At 51.4% G+C, this 21,275-nt stretch overlaps 1 protein-coding gene across 1 annotated transcript in view; it reads right to left on the reverse strand.

The window, feature by feature from the left end:
* The window catches only part of TBX5 (T-box 5), a 77,624-nt gene extending 59,727 nt beyond the window's left edge, over positions 1–17,897 (reverse strand). Inside the window, exons 1-2 of the mRNA XM_014961238.1 lie at positions 17,864–17,897; positions 16,757–16,811 (exon numbers count right to left, since the gene is read on the reverse strand). Coding sequence (XP_014816724.1) covers positions 16,757–16,811; positions 17,864–17,897 — 89 coding nt within the window. The remainder of the gene's footprint in view (positions 1–16,756; positions 16,812–17,863) is intronic.
* Positions 17,898–21,275: the final 3,378 nt, after the last annotated feature.

Here is a 21,275-nt window from a genome sequence, read left to right on the forward strand (position 1 = left end):
TCCCCGCTCCGAGTAGCCGCCGTTCAAGACAATGTCTATTTTCTGTCATTAATAACTCGTTTCTTAAAGAAAGAAAGAAAAAAAAAAAAAAAAGAAAAGAAAAGAAAAAAAAAATCTCGTTTGGATCCAAGATTGTTTTTTATGATTCAGTTGGACAAGACGGAACATATGTTAGTTTAAGCAGGTTCATGAAATAGCTGTAAATCAAATAAAGTTTACGAGTTTAGCAGGAAATACTGAAAAGATGAAGAAAAAAAAAAAAAAAAAACACACACACACACACACACCACACCACACAACTCCGCCGAGGCAGAGACCAAGGAGGCTAAAAAGAGTTGGTGGAAGTTTTGTCCTGCTCTGTGTTTCTCTCTGTTCTCTTGTGCATCTTGCCGATTAAAGGCCTCGAGACCCCGTGTTGGCGCCAAGTGGCATGTTATTAGTCAGTTATCCCTAGGTTCAGTCCACATAAGAGAGAAATTTAATCACCAGAAACCAGACCCGACATAAAAGAGAAATCTAAAATCAATTCCCGCCCGTCGTCGGGAAGACCTTCGCCTGCCCAAGCCCCAGGAGAAGACCTTCGCCTGCCCAAGCCCCAGGAGAAGACCAGGAGAAGACCTTCGCCTGCCCAAGCCCCAGGAGAAGACCTTCGCCTGCCCAAGCCCCAGGAGAAGACCAGGAGAAGACCTTCGCCTGCCCAAGCCCCAGGAGAAGACCTTCGCCTGCCCAAGCCCCAGGAGAAGACCAGGAGAAGACCTTCGCCTGCCCAAGCCCCAGGAGAAGACCTTCGCCTGCCCAAGCCCCAGGAGAAGACCAGGAGAAGACCTTCGCCTGCCCAAGCCCCAGGAGAAGACCTTCACCCCCCCTCTGTCCCCACGCACGACAGCCAAGGTTTAGCAAACGCCCTCATCCCGCGTGGGTTAAGGCTTCCTAGAGAAGATTGAATTTTGTCTGCGCCAGCCGGATTTGCTCGTTCCGCCTTAAAAAAAAATAAATAATGAGGAGGGGGTTCCTGTGGACCTCGACCCTGGGGGGGACGAGGGAGCTGGCTCCTCTCCACGCTGCCTCACCTGCCCAAACCTACTTGCTGTATTTTAACCAAAACCGTAGTTTTCCCCGCATTTTTCTCTCCGCCAACACCCCCCTCCCCTCAAAAAAAAAAAAAAAAAAAGTAGAAAGCATTGATTTGATTTGAGTTGCCTAATGGGATTTTTTTTTTTTTTCCTTCCCCCTCTCCACGCTCTATCTGATCGTTTTCCTACAGCCCGAAGAGACTGGAAACCACAGAGAAAAATAATCAAAGTGCAGCATGTTTTCCCACAGTAGGAATGCATGTTAGCACTCTCTCCACGTCTTGATCCGCTGTTTGGGGGGGGCGGGAGGGGGGGGCATCCATCCACCCATCCATCCATCCGGAGATGCGTTGGGGGCGGATCCTGCACAGATGCAGAATAAATGCTTTTGGGTGTCCAGAAAACACCCCGGACCCACGGATGTGGGGAACCCCACGGCGTCAGGGACCCCCCCCCTCCCCTGACATGATGCCGGGGGAAAAAAGGGTGGAAAATAAGAGGGAAAGGCAAAGTTTGGGGTCCTGAGGGTGCGGGGTTCCCCCGCAACGGGCAGGCTGCGGGGTGGGCTCCGGGGGGAAGAGGGGAGAAGGCTGGTTTTCCGGCAGAAAAATGGTTTTCCAAAACCCCCCCCATCCGCTGTCAAGCACATCCCTAACTCCTCCTCTGTCTGCCGAGCGGCTCCGCTCCCCCCCCCTCCCGGCTCCCGCAGCTGGGCGGCGTAGGTAGCTCCAGATAAGTGAAAGTGGTATTTTTATAGGCTGATAAAAGAGACTTATCTCGGCTTTCCCGAATCTGACAAAGATTCCCTAATTGGTCATTTGCCCACAGCAGCTTCCACGGCCCGGGGCCCGGCAGCCGCTATTTTCAGCCTCCAATTGAGGGGGTGTCGCCCCCCCCCGGGACCCCCTCCGGCTGCTGCTTGTTCCCCGGTCTGTTCTTCTTCCTAAATCCTCCGAGATCGCTTCTCCTCACTCCCAGGGGGATGGATGGAACAGACGGGGCAGCCCCGCATCCCTGGCCAAGGGCAGAGCCTCCGTGCCCCCCCCCATCCCCGCACACCCCGGGGGGACCCTCCGGAGCATCCAGCCTTGGGGGGGAGAGTCTCCCAACCCCATCTTCCCAGCAGGAATCACTCCCTCAGGATTGCCCACCGAGGATGGTTTATCCCTGCAGTCCGGTTCCAGCAACCACCTTCCGTGTCTTGGCTGAGGGCGCCTACAAACTGCCTATTTTTGCAACAAAAATGCATTTTATCAAAGAGAAAAAACCATCCATCTACAAAGACATCTTCAAGCAGGGCTACAGCTCTCTCCTACGGACGGGTGACGGGCAGAGAAGAAGAGTTTTGCAACCAACTCTGCCTCCTCCGACCCACCGAGCGCCCAGATTAAATAGAAATTTAATCCCTGGGATTAAAATACAGAAAAGCAAAGTTGGGTCACCCCCTTTCTCCCACGGCTTCCCAAGGAGCCTGGATCCTCCTGAAACTTGCTCTGACCATCCTACCACCAGCCCCAGCCCTGCTCCATGCGTCAGCTGAGATTTTTTTTTCCCCCCTCCAACACATTTTATTCACTAGGTTACCCAAAAAACGCACCAAAGCAGGGAGGAAACACATTTCTGAAGACCCAGACCTCTCATCCATCTCGCATCCCAAGCCTTGAAGCGAGCCGGGAAGTCTCCTGCTAAACTTATTTCTCATTTTCCTTTTTTTTTTTTTTTGGCTCAGGAAGGGGGAAGGGACCAGGGGATTAACGGCCCATCTGACCTACCAGTGGTGGACCCACATGAATCAAACGCAATCAAAGGCCCCAGTGTCAGCATTAGCTTGACCCCTACGACTGGCTCGGGGCTGGCTGCGCGGCGAGGCCTGTTCTGGCCAGAGCAGCATGAACCTTCCCCCTGGGGTTATTAATGCTCTGCCCGGCCCAGCCGAGCCCGTGGGGTGGGGGTTACAGCCACCACAGCCACCCCGGGATGTGGGGCCCGTGGGGATGGACCAGGCTCTGCCCCGTTTTGGTAACACCAGCAGGATGGTCCTGCTCGGTTGAGTCGAAACAGGTCTCTCTGCTTTAAACCATCCATTTAAAGTCATGGAGAGAAGGAAGGAGAGGGGAAATTTTTTTTGTTTTAGTTTGAGTTTTGCTTGCTTTTTTTTTTCTTCTTCCCCTTATGTTCATGCCTTTTGCCTTTCCATGACTTTTTGGGTATGGTTTCCCTAGAGCGGTTTCGGAAGGAGAAGCAGCTGCTCACATCCCATTGGAGCCCCCACATCCCATTGGAGCCCCCCCATCCCATTGGAGCCCTCACAGCCAGGAGCGTGGGGCAAAGCCAAGCTCCACGGGCAGAGGCAAAGTCCCAGCCCTCCCACGTGGCAATTTGGGACCAATTTCCCAGTGAACGTGCTCCACCCTGGCCTTGAGGCTCAGCAGGTGCTGAAATGTGGAGGAACTGGGCTTTATTAAAGTCCAGACAAACGCCCCCTGCTCTGTTCATGGATCTTCAGAAACAGGAACAGCACCCGAGTGCGTCCTTTAATGCTTTTTTTCCCTTCTCAAAGAGGAGCTCACCAGTTAGTTCCCAAATCAAATCCCCAGCAGGAGAGTGGTTTATCTGTAGGACCCGATTCCGATGCCAGCCTTTCACAAAATATCCCCTGATCCCTCTTTTCAGTGAACTTTCCCCACACCCGACTCAGAAGCGATGGTTGGGAAGAAGAGCCCTGCAGCCCCTGCACTACAGGAGCAGGCTCCGAAGGGGGTGTACACGCTCCTGTCAAAATTTCAAGCTCACTCTCCACTTCAATGTCATTTTTAATGGAAATAGTGCAACCTCCTCTCCTCCCCACCTCATCCAGCCTGGGCTATTTTTATTTCTTTCATGCACGCTTTAACTTTAACACTGGCTTTTGCTTTTAACCTGCTTCTTCCAAATATATATATATATAGAGAGAGAGATATAAAATCCTTCTATTAAAAAAAATAGATGCCAACAGTCCCTCAGCAACACTTGGCTCTTCAGCTTTGACAGGTTAGCTGTCATTAAATCTTGTTTTACTTTTTGCAACGACAACTGGATGAGCAAGGGCTCAAGTGGAAAACGCTGGCTGGGAGGGCTGGCACCCAGTTCTCAGCATGGACCTCGCTCCTCCTGGCTCTCAGCAGGGCTGAGAAGGGAGCCTACAGCAAGGCTCCCCTCAAACCCAAGCTGCCAAGAAAGCTCAGCGTGCTCAGAAATCAGCCTGAGCTTCCTGAGAGGGAATTCCGAGGGAGGCCGGCTCTGGATGTCCACCCAGAGAAGTTTCAGGGCCAAGAAGAAGAATGAAGTTGCAGCTGCTTGAACCAATTGTCTTGGATCATCTCTGCCCATCAGCCAGGCGTGATGGAAACAGCTCACAGCACTCCCTCTGCCAAAGGCTTTTCTCAGAGGAACAGCACATTTCCAGGTTCCCAACAGCAGCCACTGCCCAGGCTGCCCATGAGCCACCCTCCTGGGGCCAGAGAGGCTCCTCAGCACAGCCAGAAGAGAGACAAAGTCATACAAAGTCATTGGGGTGGAGCAGGGAGGATGGATCCACCCATGGCATGCACCTCTGTCACAGGGCTAAGACCTCACCCTAAGGCAGTCCCTAGCTGAGGTCCTCCCTGCCCCAACTTCTCCTCCCTATGGAGCTGGAACTATTAGTTCCTTGTCACAACACAACCATGGGACCAGATCAAGAGAGTTAGGCATCCACTTCAAAGTCAGTGGGATGGAAAATACCTACATCTCTGACAGCTTTTTGAAACCCTGGGAGTAGGAGCTGTTGCTCAACCCCCTTTGGGAGCTCCTGGGTGGTGTTTGTTCAGTCCCTAGTGCAGAAGTGTCCTTATTACACCACGGGGTCTCCAGGCCAGCAGCATGTCCCACACTCCCAGATGGTCCCAGAGCAGTACCCTGGGGAGACTGGTCACATCTGCCCTGATCCCCCCCACCCGGTAATAATCTTTGGGCCCCACACACCGGGCAGGAGCATGAAAAGTCCAAGACTGGTTGCTCTGTTCAATTTTGGGCCATTTTTTTTGACAATGATGGGCCCATCTGTAAAACGGTGGAGTAGTTTGATGCCTTTCATGACGGTGTGACTTAGTATTATGGTCTTGGCTAGGACAAGTACTCTGAGATCCCGTGGTGGGCTTGGAAATAGGGGGCCTTCAGCATCACACAACTTTGCCAAAGGGTGTACGAGACCAAGCGAGCACCTATTCATTCCCCCCCAGCCCCTCTATTAATTCCATCCAGAGCATAGACCTGGCTACATTAGTGAGGCTGGGAACTCAGCAGCCCTCTAATTTGGGTAAGTCTTGCTGGCAAAGGCTCTAAAATCCATCTGCTTCGTACAGACACAGTTAAACTGCAGCCTCGACAGAGCTCTCCCCGCAACTGCGGCCGTAACCGAGAACAGAAGAGTCGAGTCAAAGGGAACAGAGATGGAAAAAAGAGAAACCGGGTTGGGACCACAGGAAACAGAAGCCAATTTGCCAGGAGAACAAGTCCTTCAGTATCCACTGCCTGGATTTAAGTGGCACTTAGGGTTTTTACAAGCCCCGTGCATCAGAGAGGATTTCATCGGAGGCAGAGAGTAGAGGCATTATGCTAAATCACCCACGATGGATGTACCAACCCTGAGCAAGGTTCCTCAGGCCAAGACCTTGAGTAAACCCTCCAAAAGGCTTTTTCTTGCTTTCAAAAGACAGAGATTGATTATAAGCCATAAATCCAATGTACCACAGCTGTCTGGGGACTCTGGTAAGAAAAAAAAAATGAGGAAATGCCTCTTTCCCCAAGAAACCCGGAGTATCTACAGAGGGTCCTCCATCTAGCACTGATCAGGTTGTGGTGGGATGGAGGTACCTCACTCCTCGCAGCATTTCTCCCCAAAAATCCCGATAGCTTTTCCACTTCTACTTCTATGGGAAGTCCTTAGCACACATTTGGCGCAGTTTACAGGATGATGATGACAATGTGTTTCTCCTAAATAAAATCCATTTTTAAAGAGTACATGTGCAATTACTTTGGGTTTTGGCCTGTATTCAGGAAAGAATTTCCCCTCGGGTCAGATTTGGCAGGGACTGGTAAGGTTTTCTTGCTTTCCTCTGTAGGGTGGGCCATGGTCCACTTCCTAAGATCATCTGGACATTTTCACCTAACAATTTCCCTGCTACTGCCAGGACCCGGGACACTGGCAATGCCCTTGATCTCTCCTGCGTGTTGGAGTTTTTTTGTGGCTTTTGGTCTTTTGTACTAGCGGTCTTAAATTTGTTATAGGGTGTTGGGAAGTGTTTTACGGCCTGCAGCGTATGAGGTGGATGTTCTGGGGACCCCTCTGGATTAAGGGGCTATTACGTGGTCACCTGTAATTGTGAGCGCCTGCACTCCATGAGGCAGGTGGTCCCTCCTCACGTGGTGTCACCCCTCCCTTATCTTCCAGTAGCAGGGCTCCCACATCCAACTACCGGGCAATTACACACGCGGCCCAAGTCACGTGTGACATCTCCCCTTTCTCTCGTTCGAAGTGTGGTGCTTATAAACCAAGGTGATAGGGGATATTGGGATAATAAACAAGGTGGAAGTGCTGGGACTGGGAAATTATGAAACCTGGGCTCTGCTCCTGTCTTGCTACTGAGCAATTGTGTGGGACCATTTTCTCCTTCACGTTGGGCATTTAGACCACTCTAGTCTTGCTGAAGTCAAAAGAAAGGTGTTGTGTCTAGTCCTCCCCGCAACAGTAGGGTTGACTTGTCCCTACTCATCTACCAATAACAAAGAGAGCCTAAATAACCAGATTGAACTAAGTATCTACTTTTTGGAGCTCTTATCCTCGACTCATACATGTGATGAGCTTGGCTCCACGAGTCTGAGCTTGGCTGGGTCTCCAGCTCTCCTACTCCTACAAACAGATCCATCCACGTTAAGTTGGAGGGCAGATTTAGATTAGATATTAGGAAGAAATTCTTTACTGTGAGGGTGGTGAAGCACTGGAACAGGTTGCCCAGGGAAGTCATGAATGCCCCATCCCTGGAGGGGTTCAAGGCCGGGCTGGATGGGGCTTGGAGCAACCTGGTCTGGTGGGAGGTGTCCCTGCCCAGGGCAGGGGGTTGGAACTTGATGATCTCTAAGGTCCCTTCCAACTCTAACCATTCTACGATTCTAAGTGCAAGACCTTTGAAGCCAAACAGGGCATAGAAGTGGTACAGCATGATGCCTCCCACGCTGTGACACAGGGGTACCTATTTGGGTACATATTTAACCCCTGGTTACATTATTAAGGTCTCCGTGCAGACAGAGTAGGACAGATGCTGCTGTTGTCCTGGCCATTTCCGAGAGTGAAAGATAAAAGAAATGAGAGACATCTTACACAGCAACTCAGTCCTAAATTGCTAAATTTCAGCCTAGGCAGAAAGGATGCCTGTGGATCAGGAATATTTTATGGATGAGGCATCATATCTGGGTGCTGCTGCTACTCCTGTCTCATCCACCTCTCACGGACAACGGTGATTTTTTTTAAAGCACATCGTGCTCCGTCAGACCCCGACACTTCCCCACCCAGAGAGGACACAGACAGCTCCAAGATCACCTTCAGAAACACAAAATACCCAACGGACAGCGTTGCTGGTACTAAACCACGGGGCTTGCTTGGCATCAAGGGGGCCTGTGTGCTCCAGTCCTCGGCCGTGTCCTGAGCTCTGCTTCTACAAACACGCTCTGAACAGCGGGGAAATCTGGGCCAAAACTGGCAACAGAACCCCCCCCCCCCCGCCTCCTGCCACCAGATCCAATGTGCAGCACAGATATATTTCCCCCTAATCCTCCAAAGAGAAAAACAAGCAAGCATACAAATGCCAAAACATTAACGACTCCCCAAATTACTCAGACTACTGCTAATTAGTATAAATTTACAGCAGCTGCACTACTGGATATGAGCTCAGGCTTTAAGCCCTGGAAATTACTAGAGAGTATAATTTTCTACAGTTTTTTCTGAACTTATAGAAATCTACAGGAATGTTCCAGTATACTAACTAACTTCATCAGCATTTCTAAGCCTCCTTTATTCTGCTCCTACTGGGGGAACCATGAAGCTCACAGGCATGAAATCCACAAATGTGCTCCCCTCTCAAAGAGTCCTGTACACAGCGCGTTCAGCGACGTGCGTCCAGAGAACCACACAGGAGAGGGTGTGGAGCTCTCTAGCCCCCCTCTCTTACACCTCGTTCATCAGCTCTTACTGATGAGCACAGATCAATGCCGAGGGCTTTGGAGGTGTTCATCGTGTTTGGGTTTCGTTTCTCAGTTTCCTGGTGGAATTACCCAGCAGTGATTTTCTGTGTGCATTATGAAGGCTTGGTCTCGGCACAATACGATATAATGCAGGTTTTTTGTTTTTTTTTTTTTCTGCCAGGACAAGCTCTAGATCTGTTTGTCACTGTTTTTTAAGAAAAAGTGGTCTAGGGGTAGTCCAAGCCTTGAGTACCAGCCTGAGTCTGCAGCATCCATTGGGCTCTTCTATCATCCACCTGCCTTAGCACCTCTGTGTCTCAGCAAGACTGCAGAGCTTCTGCAGTAAGTAAAAATACAACCATCAATCTACTACGGCATTGATTAGGAGATTATTTGGCTGCGTTGAGTCACCAGCCATTACAATCTTGCAGATTTTCCTCCCTGAGTAACTCTCACACGTTGGGATCCCACTTCCCGCTCTGGAAGGGGCGATAAGATCATAAATAGCTTGTGTGCACTTAAAAAATTGATACTACAGTAACAGCAGGTAGGCAGACAGGTAGACAGACAGACAGACACGATGATAAGCCATACATCTGGCATGTAAGTATCATGGCAGTGGAATTACCATTCCCCAGCCAAGTTTCACGCTTTGGGGAGTTGTTTTGACGTGCTGTCAATGCCGCACCAGAATAACCTGATTTATTTCCCTCGTTCTCTTTGAAAAGGCCTATTTGGTGCCATTTATTTTGCACTCACTTACTCGCCATCCTATCAGGAGGCGGGAGGTCAGCGGGGTCACTCCTAAGAGAGTATCACGTTCTGCACAGACTAGAGAAAACGCTCCCCCGTTAGCGGGAAGGGAAGAATTCATGCTGGGGCCTCCTTTCAGCCTCTGCTCTCCCACAGTGGACTCGTATCCCTCTTCCCTTCCCACATCCTTGCTCTTCCTTTTCAAATGGAAAAGCCAGTACCGCTTTAGCTGCTATCCCACCAGCAGCAATCCCTCTCCCCGAGGAGCCCGCTTCAGTTTTGCTTCATTTGCGCCTCCGCCGAGCCTCGGCTGGGAATTCTCAGGACTCCCATTCTCCATCCGTCCTCACACAACACAATCCTTCACTCTTTTCTGTCTTTGTGTGTAAAATAGATGCCGGGTCCCAAGTGGTGGTAAGAGGAACTGAAGGCACTGCAGCAGGCAGGAGAGAGACTCATCACTCACCTCCACAGGGATCGTTACAATGGACTAAGGCAATTTTAGGCATGAAGTATATGGTGAATACCCATATTGGCGTATAAACACTCAAAACCACAACACTCGTGCCTGGTGCCCACTTCATGTGGCAGCTCTCATGTTGGTTTTGCTCTGAGGAACCAAATCTCACATCTCTCCAAGCCCACCTCAATCACCAAGAGACGATTGTCCCTGTCTGGCAAGAGCTGCCCAGGCAGGGACAACTGCCACTGTCCCACAGAGGTAAAAAAACCCTGTTGTCACAACAGATGTGCTTGCTGAGACACTTAGAACCCACAAATCAGCAAGAGTGGACCCGATGCTCAAAACGCAGTGACTTCAAAGGCAGACGGCACAAGAGGGAAACCATGAGTGAGTTATGTGACCTTCCTCTTCTGGAACGTGACATGGATGGGCAAGGCTGGCAGAGGAGTGGGAAGAGAGTCACAGCCCGATGGATCCAGCTGTAGCAGAAGGAGCAGCCCAGAGGAGCAGAGAGCAACAGGCAACTGTCCAAGCCACTTGACTTCAGCAGCAGAAGCTCAGACCTGCTGAGGAGCAAGGCAGGATCTCCATCCTGCTGAATAACGCCCATTTTATCCCTGTCTCCTGCACACAACCAGCCTTTTGCACTCTCTTCTGGGTATTTACATCAGTCAGGAATATTGCCTACACACCCTACGAACACAACCAAAGCTCTAGCAGGACAATTTTAACCAGAGGCTCTTCATCTGGCACCTTTGCTTTGTTTAGTTCATTAGTTGGGGAACATCTAAGCTCAGTACTAGGGGGTGACTGGCCTGGGCATTAGATCATGGAATAACACGAGCTCCATGTGCAGCTGAGAGCCAACACTTGACACCTGCCTTCTTCCATCTCCACAGCCCGCTACTTCTGCTGCTCCAGCCTCCAGGCTTCCATTCAGTTAATCACCCTCACACTTGATAGCTACTGCCTGGCCAGCTGTCCTGATGTTTCCAAACACATGAACCCCACTCCCCTGGTCCTCTACGCCAGAGGAATGAGCCTCGCACTCGCCACATCGTGTGTGTCTCGGCAATCAGCAGAGCACTGGAAGAATTACATATGGTTGAGATAAGCAGGGAGGTGAAGTATAGACATCTATGCAAAGGTCTCCTTCCCCCCAGGCTGAGCCCGCGGCAAAAGAGAGGACACAACCTTGTCATCTCAGAAAAAATCATTAAAAAAAAAAAAAAACAGTCAAAAATAGAAAGCAAATACTATTAGGAATAATAACAGCACCCCAGAAGTATCAATCAAAGAATCCAGGGTCGTGATCTAAGGTAACATAAAAATAGCCAAGGGAAAAGAGGGAGATATTTCCAGCATGCACGCTGCACAATTCCCTCTGGAAGCGCAGACGGGTTTGCTTCATTTCCTTTTCAGCTTTTGCTGAAATATCAAATGGCACAAAAGCCTCCTATTTGCACTGAGAATACAACTGTTGAGTGCATAAGCTCTCTCCACGTCGCATTAGGCACATTTCCATTCAGCAACCAGCCCCGCTCGACTCCCATTCCTGTTTCGAAAACGAGAGAAATCTGAACTGAGGAGCTGGTTTTGACAGTCCTTTATTTGCAAATCTGCTTGTCTTTTCAAAGGCATTTTAGCTCGGAAACTTCACCGAATGAGAAAACGAAGCTCTCACCAATTCCTGCATCTGCCTAGAGCAAGGGCTTCCCCAGAGGAGGAACTGAGCTCGGCGAGGAGGCTCTCTCCTCCTGCTCCCCGCTGACATGCCCTCTTTTCCCTTTCCCACTATTCACTCTGAGCTCTTCCACATCCTTGTTATTTAAAATCCAGCTGCTCCTCCAGCCTCTACTACCCAGAACCTGTCTCCTCTTCCATTCACAGAGGGCTTCTCCCAGAGCTGCATAAGCACCGTTTCCTATTCCACGTATTCCTCTTAAATTAACGCAGTAGCTAGAAACTAGGAAAAAAAAAAAAAAGAAAAAGAAAAAAAAAAAAAGAGGGAAGAATAGCAGATGAGCTCATAGATGAGCTTTCAGGCCATAAATTGAGATTCAAGACTGACAACCAGTGCTGTAAAACTGAGGAAGGCTGAGGGAGAGGTGGGCAGCCTCTCTCACCCACCCACAGACCAAGGAGCAGGAGGGGATGATGGTCACATCGTGGAGAACAGCCCCAAACCGGGCTCTCGGAGACGAGAGTTGCATAAATACTGCAATGCCCTTCTTAATTACTCTTTTTATGACCCTGCTTTAGTTACCTCAGACGGAGTGTGCGAAGGGATTAGTCAATAACGTTTTCTTTTGTTAACCTTTCTGTCTGCTTTCGGCTGCTCGGCCAAGATCCGACGCCCTCCAAACCAAACACAAAATACGTGAATAAATAAAGAACTTCACCGGCTCCACGAGGCGTCGAAACGAGAGCGATGCGAAAAGGCTCGGTCGGGGTGGTTGGAGGGAGAGGAGAGAACGTCCCCAGGATCCCCGTTACAGAATTTTTTATGGCCGAAATCAATATTTTGGGACTACGGAGGCGCAAGATTTCCCTAAGTGCTGATTTTCTGCAGCTCCGAGGCTGCGCCCTGCGTCTCGCCGTACGAAAGGGCTGATGAAACTTTCCAAGGGACTACAAGCAACACTCCAACTATTTACCTTGGACCACTTGGCATCCACAGAGGGCCATCCCAGTAGCCCGGGCAAGGTTGCCTGGCTTGCTACCTTGTTTTAAGCCTCGCTGCCATATGCTGAAGCGTATCATCCAGGCAGCTAAAAGAGCACAGCTTGCTTTCCTAGCGTGTTTTTGGTGAAAGCAAATACTTCTGCAGGGACATCGTGGCCCCAGGCGTGGAAGGAGGTGGTGTGTGAGGTTACTCATGGTTGAGAAGGTGTCTTCAAGACAACCTTCCCCGTTGAATTATGGGGTCGGCGTGGAAGTAGCAATAACAATGGTCAAAAGGGTGATGGTATGAGCGTGGACCAGCTCCTGGGGTTCTGAGATAAGAGGAGAAGGGACAATTGGGCATTTGTCTGTTCTCCTGCAGGACAACAGCAGCTCCTGAACGCCCAGCAGTGTGCTGGATGCATGGTGCCTCTCAGCCCCTCCGAGGAGAAGACCCCCGCTCTCCACCAGACCTCAGGGAAAGCTGGAGAGGCTCCTGCCATGAGCCCTCACCCTCCTGGTGGCATCTCAGCCTGCTTTACCCACCTCCCTTCTCCCAGGCACTGGGGGGGCTCTGAGTCCCTGCTGCAGGGTGCACTGCTGGGGGAACGGGGCAGCACCAATCCCACCTTGTCCAGGGTATTTTTTCTCCCCCTCCCCACTTTATATTTCCATTTCTTCCCAGTTTGTTCTTCCCTGCAGGGAAGAAAAAGGGGAAAAAGGGATTCTCAGTGCCCAAACCCCGAGGTCCTTCCGAGATCTTTCTCCTGCTGCAGAAAGTCCCTTCATCATCCTTAAGATTAACATGAAAGCAGCTGAGGTTAATATCGGAGAAGCCAAACTATAAACTGAGAATTATGCTTTAGCCTAAATAAATCATCGCCTTCAAGGGCAGGCGGGGAGAGAAGGAGGGGGGAGAAACTCCAGGGAGCACTGGGACCCCCCCCACCCAGGGGCTGGGAGCGAGGGGAGGCTGCACCCAGAGGCCTCCTCCAGCTCACTGGGACCCAACACCCTGGATGCTACCCAGGAGGGGTAACCCTCCCTGCTTCTGGGGGGCTCCTGGAGGGACCCCAACCTTCAGCAGCCCCAAATTGCCCAGCAGAGCTTCTTCCCCCCCCCTCAACCCCCCCACCCCGGGGCTGCTTCCTCTCTCCCTGCGGGGAAATGTCCCTCTAATGATTCCCCTGCCTCCCTGCTCTGCAGTTTGTCAGGCTGGCTGACTTCAAGCCATCCTGCATCTGTTTCGCCTAGAGAGCCGCGCTCGCCTACGTTTTAATAAACCCTATAATTTACACATTTCCCTCATACCCTGTAATTTCACCACCCCGAGACACGGCGGAGGGAGAAAGCGCAGAGCTGGGAGCGCTCGCGGAAAGGGCTGCCAGAGAATCAAGAAATAAGTAAGAGGGCTTAAATCTGCAGCAGTAAAATAATCCAGGGGAGGGAGCCAACAATGACTGAAAAATAAACATCTCCCCCTGCCCAAGCCCGCAGCCAGCCCCGCTCCTCGCAGGCCGGCGCTGCCAAGAGATCGGGTGCGCTGCGAAACGCGCCTGGGGACTCCAGGAGAAAAGAAAAAAATATAAAATAAAATAAAAAAAAAAATTGATGTGGGTTATATGGACCCCTTTTATAAGGCAACTGTTAGCGGTAACTAAGTTTAAATTTATATGTTCAATAAAGTCTCTCTCCCCTCTCCCTCTCCCACCCCCCCCCCTTCCAAAACCTTCCAAGCGCCAGAACCACTCGAGGAAGCCGACACACGCTTCCCATTTGAAAATGTGTTATTTGACCATTTTTATTCTCCGCTTTTGTTCTCGGGGCTGCAGCCCCCTCCGAAGGCGAGGTGGGGGGGGGGGGGCGGGGGGCATTTCTGCGCCGAGATCAAAGCAGCCCTGTGTATACACACACTCGCGCAAATTATGTATTTGTGATCAAGTAACGCAGCATCAGGAAAAGCAAGGCGGGCATGTGGGAGAGTGAGATATTTACACAGGCCTGGCCAGAGGCAGAGGCATTATTTTAAGTGTTTTTGGCCAGTGCCAAGTCATCTGTTCACATATACGTGTGCGCGCGTAAAGATGATGGAGAGACCAGCTCGCCAGAGCCAGGAAATTTAACATTAGCCCTCCCCAATTCCCTGACATATCCTGCCTGGACTCCTGACACCCTCCAAACCTGCGTGTGTCCCCCCCCCTACTTGGTGATGGTGTGGTTCAGGGTCCCTGTCATGGTGAGTTCACCACGGTGTGTTCACCACCAACCCGCTCTGCGACACCGACTTCCCCAGCGCAGCTTTATAGCCCACATAAAGGAATATATATATTTCCCCTATAAAGACCCGGTTTAACCGAAGGATCTCAGGCTCTTCGGCATCGGGGGGGAACACAAATTTAAAAAGTGAAAAAGAAAAGAAATCCGGGCTGGGCTGCGGGCTTCCCAGATGGGAAACTATCCGCTGCCGCTTGAGTTTTGGGGCAGGAAGGGTAAAAAGCAGAGGGTGAGGAGGGAGGACAGAGGGATGGTAAAGGAATATATATATTTCCCCTATAAAGACATGGCTTAACCCAAGGATCTCAGGCTCTTCGGCATCGGGGGGGAACACAAATTTAAAAAGTGAAAAAGAAAAGAAATCCGGGCTGGGCTGCGGGCTTCCCAGATGGGAAACTATCCGCTGCCGCTTGAGTTTTGGGGCAGGGAGGGTAAAAAGCAGAGGGCGAGGAGGGAGGACAGAGGGATGGGGGACACATGTGGGTTTGGGGGAGCCACCGGGACATTAAAACCCTTCCTGCCCCCCTCCAGCCGGGACCTGGGTGAAGGGAAACCCACCCTGGAGCACCCAGGCAGCCCCCCGGGGGGGGGACCCCATCCCTGGGACATCCCAAGGGATCCAGCATCGGAAAGAGGAGCAAGAGAGAAGCCAAATCCGGCGGCGTGTTTACGATGTAAAAATCACGATAAAAACTGACATCGAAATTATTTCACCACCAGGATAGGGATGGGGGGGAGGGGGGGGGGAGGCTCGGATTGACTGGAAATGTCCTTTCCAGGCGGGTGGCTGCCGGAGGAGACGGCGGGAGGGTGGGGAAAAAAGTCCCCCGGGGAACCGTAAAGCAGAAAGTCTCTTCTCTGCGCCAGCACCGAAGCCTGCGAGGCGCAAACCCGGCGGAGCAGCTCCAAAATAGGGCGCAAGGAGCAGCTCCCAAAATAGGGCGCAAGGAGCAGCGCCCCAAATCCTTGGGAAACAGGGAGACACCACCACCAAACCCCCCCGCCCGCCTCCCAAAATCACCGCAAGGAGGGAGCCCCTGGGGTGAGGAATGGGGCCCCGACCCACAGCGGTCCTGTACCCCCCTTTTTCTACCCCAAATGTTTGGGGCAGGGGGGTGCAGCCCCCCAGCATCACGGAGCATCCCCAGCCGCACTGTATCCCCAGCCCGGCCGGCTGGGGGGCTTCTCCCCCCCCTTCTCCTTCCACTCAATCTGCATTATTATTAGCAGTATTTTATCCTAGGAAAAACAAACGTCTCCCTCCCTTCCCACCACACACCGGGGAGGGGGGAGCAGGGAGGGGGGGGTAAAAGGGTGGCAGGCCCAGATAACAAAGCAGCTGGTGTGGAACGAAGTTGTAAGGAAATAATTGATATGTAATAAGGCTGAGTGAATCTATCCCAAAGTAAATATTGCGTAAGCGGTTATGATTAAACATGCCCGGGCGAAAGGCGCGCTCATAAAGGAGTAATGGAGCTAAGGAAACAAATGATCATTGGGAATGTTAAACACAGAGGGGCATTTCATCACACAAACATAAATTCAGCTTGAAAGAGACTTAGGGGGGAAAGAAAAAAAAAAAAAAAGAAAGGAAAAAAAAAAAAACAAAAAGAAAGGGAAAAAAGACAAAAAACCTCACCTTCCCCCCCCCCCCTCCCCGTTACCCTCAGGTTGTGCGATGGACGCCGTTTGAAGATGCTGGCAGTGCTGGGGGGGGGAAAGGGGAGGCGGCAGGAGACCCCCTTGGCAAAGGAGGGCCCGATCCTGCCGGTTTTAGACCCAGAGCGGAGCTTCCATCCGTTCTGCTGTCGGGGCAACCCCCCCTTTCCACCCCCCCGGGGCTCCGAACCGCGCATCGGGGCCGGATCCTTCCTCCCGGTACCTCCATCCCCCGCTGCCCCATTTTTCCCTCCCTACTCCACAAAGGGATATCCCCACGGGGCAGCACATCTCCTACCCCGAATCCCGAGCTTTTCCCATTTTTTATTACAAGCAGAAAAAAAAAAGGGGGGAAAAAAAGGAAAAAAAAAAAAGGGAAAAAAAGGGGGGAAAAAAGGAAAAAAAAATTAAAAATCCAATGATACCTCAAATAAATTAAAAAAAAAATCAAATAAATCGCCAGAGCTTCCCTTCCTTTTAGCATCTCTCTCCTCTCCCGGATAAATCCCGTTCCTAAAGCCAGGGAGCGCGGTTCGCACGGTGGGAAAGTGGCGGCGCTTATTCCGGGGCCAAAATCTCAGCCGCTGGATTTATTCGGAGCTGGCGGCTTTACAGGAAGGCAACGTGCTCTTGGCTGAAGCCCTCGCCGTCAGACACGGCGATCCGGGCTAGGAAATTCGTTAGGAAGGGAAATAATTTGCTGCCCCGACCGCTTTGGGGTGATTTTTTGGCTCAGGGGAACCGGCCCAAGCGCAGCCGGGACCGGCTCGGCTCCCACCTGGCTGCAAACCCAGGCGGTGTGCCGGCTTGTTATTAACTATTTTAATCGATTTAAATCATCGGTCTCATTTCCTCCCCCCCCCTCTACATCTAAAAGCAGCTGAGGTGGGGGTTTGCACCCACTCCGGCCCTGCCGTTGCCCCAAACCCGGGCTGTTTGCGGGGCTGCAGGAGCTTGTTTTCGTTTGAATTAAATCCGGGGAAAGGGGGGGGTGGGAAGGAGAGAGGAGGGAGATATTTGTGTAACAACTTGAAATAATTTACCCCAGAAAAAAAAAAAAAAAAAAAAGGAAATCTGGGCAAGAGTTTATCAGGCAGTTCCCTTTGCCAGCATGTTTAAAATGTATAAGTAATTTTAAAGTGTGTCTTCACTTAATATATTTTCCCCTTTCTCCTTCAGATGACAAGGAAGACCAGTGATTGCAAGATGTCTACAGATAGCGCCCTTTAAGAGTTTCCACATTGTATGGTTGGGGGGGGAAATGTGTTTGTGGTTCCTACGTCCCTGCCGACAACTTTCTTATAGTCTCGGTTTACGGCTCCTATTGTTCGGGCTTTTAAATGACACCGCTCGCCCGGCGGCTTTTAAATTCCCCTGTTCTCCCCAGCCAAAAAAGTGGGGGGAGAAGGGAGGGAAGAAATTCAGGGGTGTTTAACGGGAGTTAAAACGGATTCCCTCTAAAAATAGGTAAAAGGGAGAATTCCCCCCAAATCGCCACTCCTTGTTAAATCCAGGTTTAACGGTGGCGCTGGCTCGGGTTTGATGCGGTATTTCGAGGGGGGGATGTAATAGAGAGAATGGCTGAACCGTTGGGGTTTTTTTGGGGGAAAAATAAAGCGGTTTGTGGGTAATACGAGGGAGGAACCCCCGTTTTCTTGGCAGATGTGGGGCCGGGCTGCGAGGAGAAGGAGCCGCCTGGCCTCGGGCAAAGCCCAGCTACCGTTAGGCTCGGGATTAAACACCAGCATCGCCATCGCTACCAAATCAGAGCGGCTCCAGTGATAAATTACAAGGGCTTCAACACAAGACCCAAAAAAAAAAAAAAAAAAAAAAAAAATAACTTTTTTTTCTTCTTCTTCTTTGGAAAAGGAGGCGAATTCCCTGTTTTCCAGACAGAAAAAGCTGCTCTTTTCTTTTCCTTCTTTCCCCATAATTTAAAATAGGAATATCTCCCCGCTCCGGAGAGCTCTCGCAATGCACTTGCTGGAGAAAAGTGCTTTTTTTCCCGGGCGGGTGTGAGTGTCGGAAGAGTTTTCGCAGGACTTTCTCCATCTCGGAGGGAAGATGGTTCATTTCTGATTTCCTCCCCTGCCTCTTCAAAAAGCGGGGGGGGTTGCGGAGGGAGAGCCCCCCCACCCCCCCCACCCCTATGCTCAAATCAAAGCTTCCAAATAACATTTAAAGCCGAAAGAAGGAACGAGCCGGTTCATTCCTTCGGCTTCGTGGTGAATATTAAGATCGGCCGGAGAAATTAGCCGGGTTTGGGGGTTTTTTTGGTTTTTTTTTTGCAGGACGGAGCAGCCTCGCAAAGAGAAGGATGGAGGAAATTCGCCCTGGGCTCCAGGAAAATATCTTTTCTTGGAGAAAGCAGCAATGGCAGCCAGGGGTTTGTTCGTGCACAAGCACCTACGGCGGGATCAGGCAGGAGAAATCAAATTTTGCAAATAACTGGGCTCAGAGAAGCCTTTCCCCGCAGATTTCCCAAAACACCAAAACGAGCCGTGAAACCGGTTGCAGAATCGAGCTCTCGAATTACCACCGATTTGGGCAACGTCGTTGCGTGCGGGAGCGGACATCCTTTAGGATCCCGAATCCGTTTTATCCTGACATGGGCGAATATAAATCAGAAGTTATTCGTATTTTAGGCGCATTTAAAACCCCGTCCTCAAACCAGCCCTGAAAACCCCGGCGTGACTGAGTCGTTACCGGCTCGTTCCCAATTCGACGTTAATTCTCCAAACACTGATTTTTACCCCCAATCACCCCAGTGCAAATACATTCTTTTTGCCCCCTGTAACGATGTACCTCAGCCCTACCACTGCTTTTTAGTTTGTACGAATTTGTGAGCGGGCGGGGAGGCATCTTCGAGCTCTCGGGCGAGAAGAAAAATCCTCGAAACGGCAGATTTTTTTCCACATTTACCAAAATGGGAAAAAAATAAAATAAAATAAAATAAAATAAAATAAAATAAAATAAAATAAAATAAAATAACACTTTATTCGTCCCCGTGTCCCCGAGTTTTTTTTCCTGGGGGCTGGAGGGGCGCAGCCGTCGGGGCCGCTCTCCGGACCCCTCTCGCCCCTTCCAGGCACATTTCTTGCCCCTTGATTGACACAGGGAGCACGGAGCGGCCGGGCCGTGGTTTATATGAATCATGGTTTTCATTATTTTCGAGGTGGGAGGGAGGCGGAAATAGGAAAGAAATATATATATTTATGTTGAGCTACTTCTTGGACACGAGCAGCGGCAAAGGCGGAGATGCAGGAAAGAGCCCCCGAAAGGGCCCGGGAGCTGCTCGGTAGCAGCTTTAACAAACACACGCGTGTGTCCTATGGCTCCCCGAGCCGCGGTTCTGCCTGCTTTTCGCCCCGCCACCCGCGGAGGTTCCGCGCACCCCCGCGGGAGAGCCGCCCTCCGCCCCCGCGGAGCCACCGCCGCCCTCCGGGGGCTGCATCTCCCCGCTCGCCCCGTCCCCTCGCAGCCACCGGGGGTGGAAGAACCAGCCCCTCACCCTCCGTGACAAAATACTAACGCACATCGCCTACCAAAACGCTAACGCACATCGCCCAGGAACCAAACCCGACCCCCCCCAAAATAATCAAAAATCCCCCCAAAGCCCAAGCTTTGTGCCATCTACAATCAGGGGGTGCCGGATCCCACCGACGGCGCAGGAAAGGGGAGGCGGGGAAAAGGGGTGGGTTTTTTTTCTTTGATGAATTCCTAAACAATTCCTATTATTACTTTCTTCCCCAAACCGAGGGCGAATACGGGGTCCAAATGGCCGAGATTTGCTTTTCAAAGAGGAACGTGAAATCAAAACACCTGTTCTACATTAGCCCTCTCCCACTTCCACCTCCCCTGTAAATGAAATCATTTAAATAAAAAAAAAAAGAAGAAGAAGAAAAAATATAAAAGAGAATAAGCGTATTGTTTTTCTCCCTTGACATATGGGATCAGAGCCGGAGAACCGGGCATCACTTCAGGTGAATAAATGAATAATAAGGCATTTGGGAAGCGACCAGGCAAGTTCTATCAGAGCATCTTTAGGCACGTTCGCATCCAAAACCCCACGGAGGCAGAGACAGCCCCAAACCTGGCCCCAAATTCCTCTTTGGGGCACAGAAACCTGGAGGACAGCAACCACCAAACACCCCAAACCCCTCTGCGACCCCCCCTCGCTGCCCCAACCGCCGTGGGGCCGCCCCGTCAGGTCCACCCCACGCATGTCGGGCCAACCCCACCCAAATCCAGCATCCCCATGCATTTCCCACCCCCTTTCCCCATCACAGCTGCCCCCACTCATGTCCACCACCCCGTGGGTGCCAACCCTGCAGCCCGGACCAGGGGAGCCCAAGCAGGGCCAGCCCAGGGGGGGGTCCCAAAGGATTCCCCCCTTTACCTTGGTGGCGGGCAGGGGCTTGGCAGAGGTCTCATGGATGCCGAGGCCCAGTGGCCCTGGCAGCGGGCTCAGCTGGCTACCGGCCCCTATTTCCTCTTGTAAACTAGGAGGGGACCCAATGCCTCCCCTCGATAAGGTATCACAGTGTCTCTGCAGTCGGCGGTCAGCACCTTAGCTGGGAGCTCGGCGGCACCGCTGCCGGGACAGCGGGGAGATGTCGAGGCATTTCTGGGAATAATCACATCACACAAGTGCTTACATTCCGGGCTTCCTTTCTCTTTATCCCTACCACCACCAAGTTTGAAGTCACACCTTCTACCGGATTGTTTAAGGTCTCCGGGTTGGAGGTGGGGGGTGGGTGGCAGTGAAGGAGTGTGTGTGTGTGTGTGTGTGTGAGTGTGGGGTGGGGGGGGGGGCCCTGGATCTCGCGGGGACGTGTGTGCGTGCGTGTGCACGCGTGTGCGTGCGTGTGTGCGCCCGCGTTGGCGCCGGACGCGCTCCACGAAGTGTGAAAAAATTGTGCTCCTCGGGAAACTTGGGAGGGAGGCGTCATTTTATCATTGCACCATCATAATACCGCAAATTTTCACTTTTCTGCTCCGTTTTGGGCTGCCTGTGTTTGTGAGTATTTCACTAGATCAGTGACAGCTCTTTATTTGCATAATTATATGCTCTGGTCTGAAGAGAAAACTAACCCCCAAATTTCATGGGTCACCAAACTGCGCCAATCAAT

The sequence above is a fragment of the Calidris pugnax genome, unplaced genomic scaffold, assembly GCF_001431845.1.
Source record: "Calidris pugnax isolate Ruff unplaced genomic scaffold, ASM143184v1 scaffold32, whole genome shotgun sequence".
Taxonomy (NCBI): domain Eukaryota; kingdom Metazoa; phylum Chordata; class Aves; order Charadriiformes; family Scolopacidae; genus Calidris; species Calidris pugnax.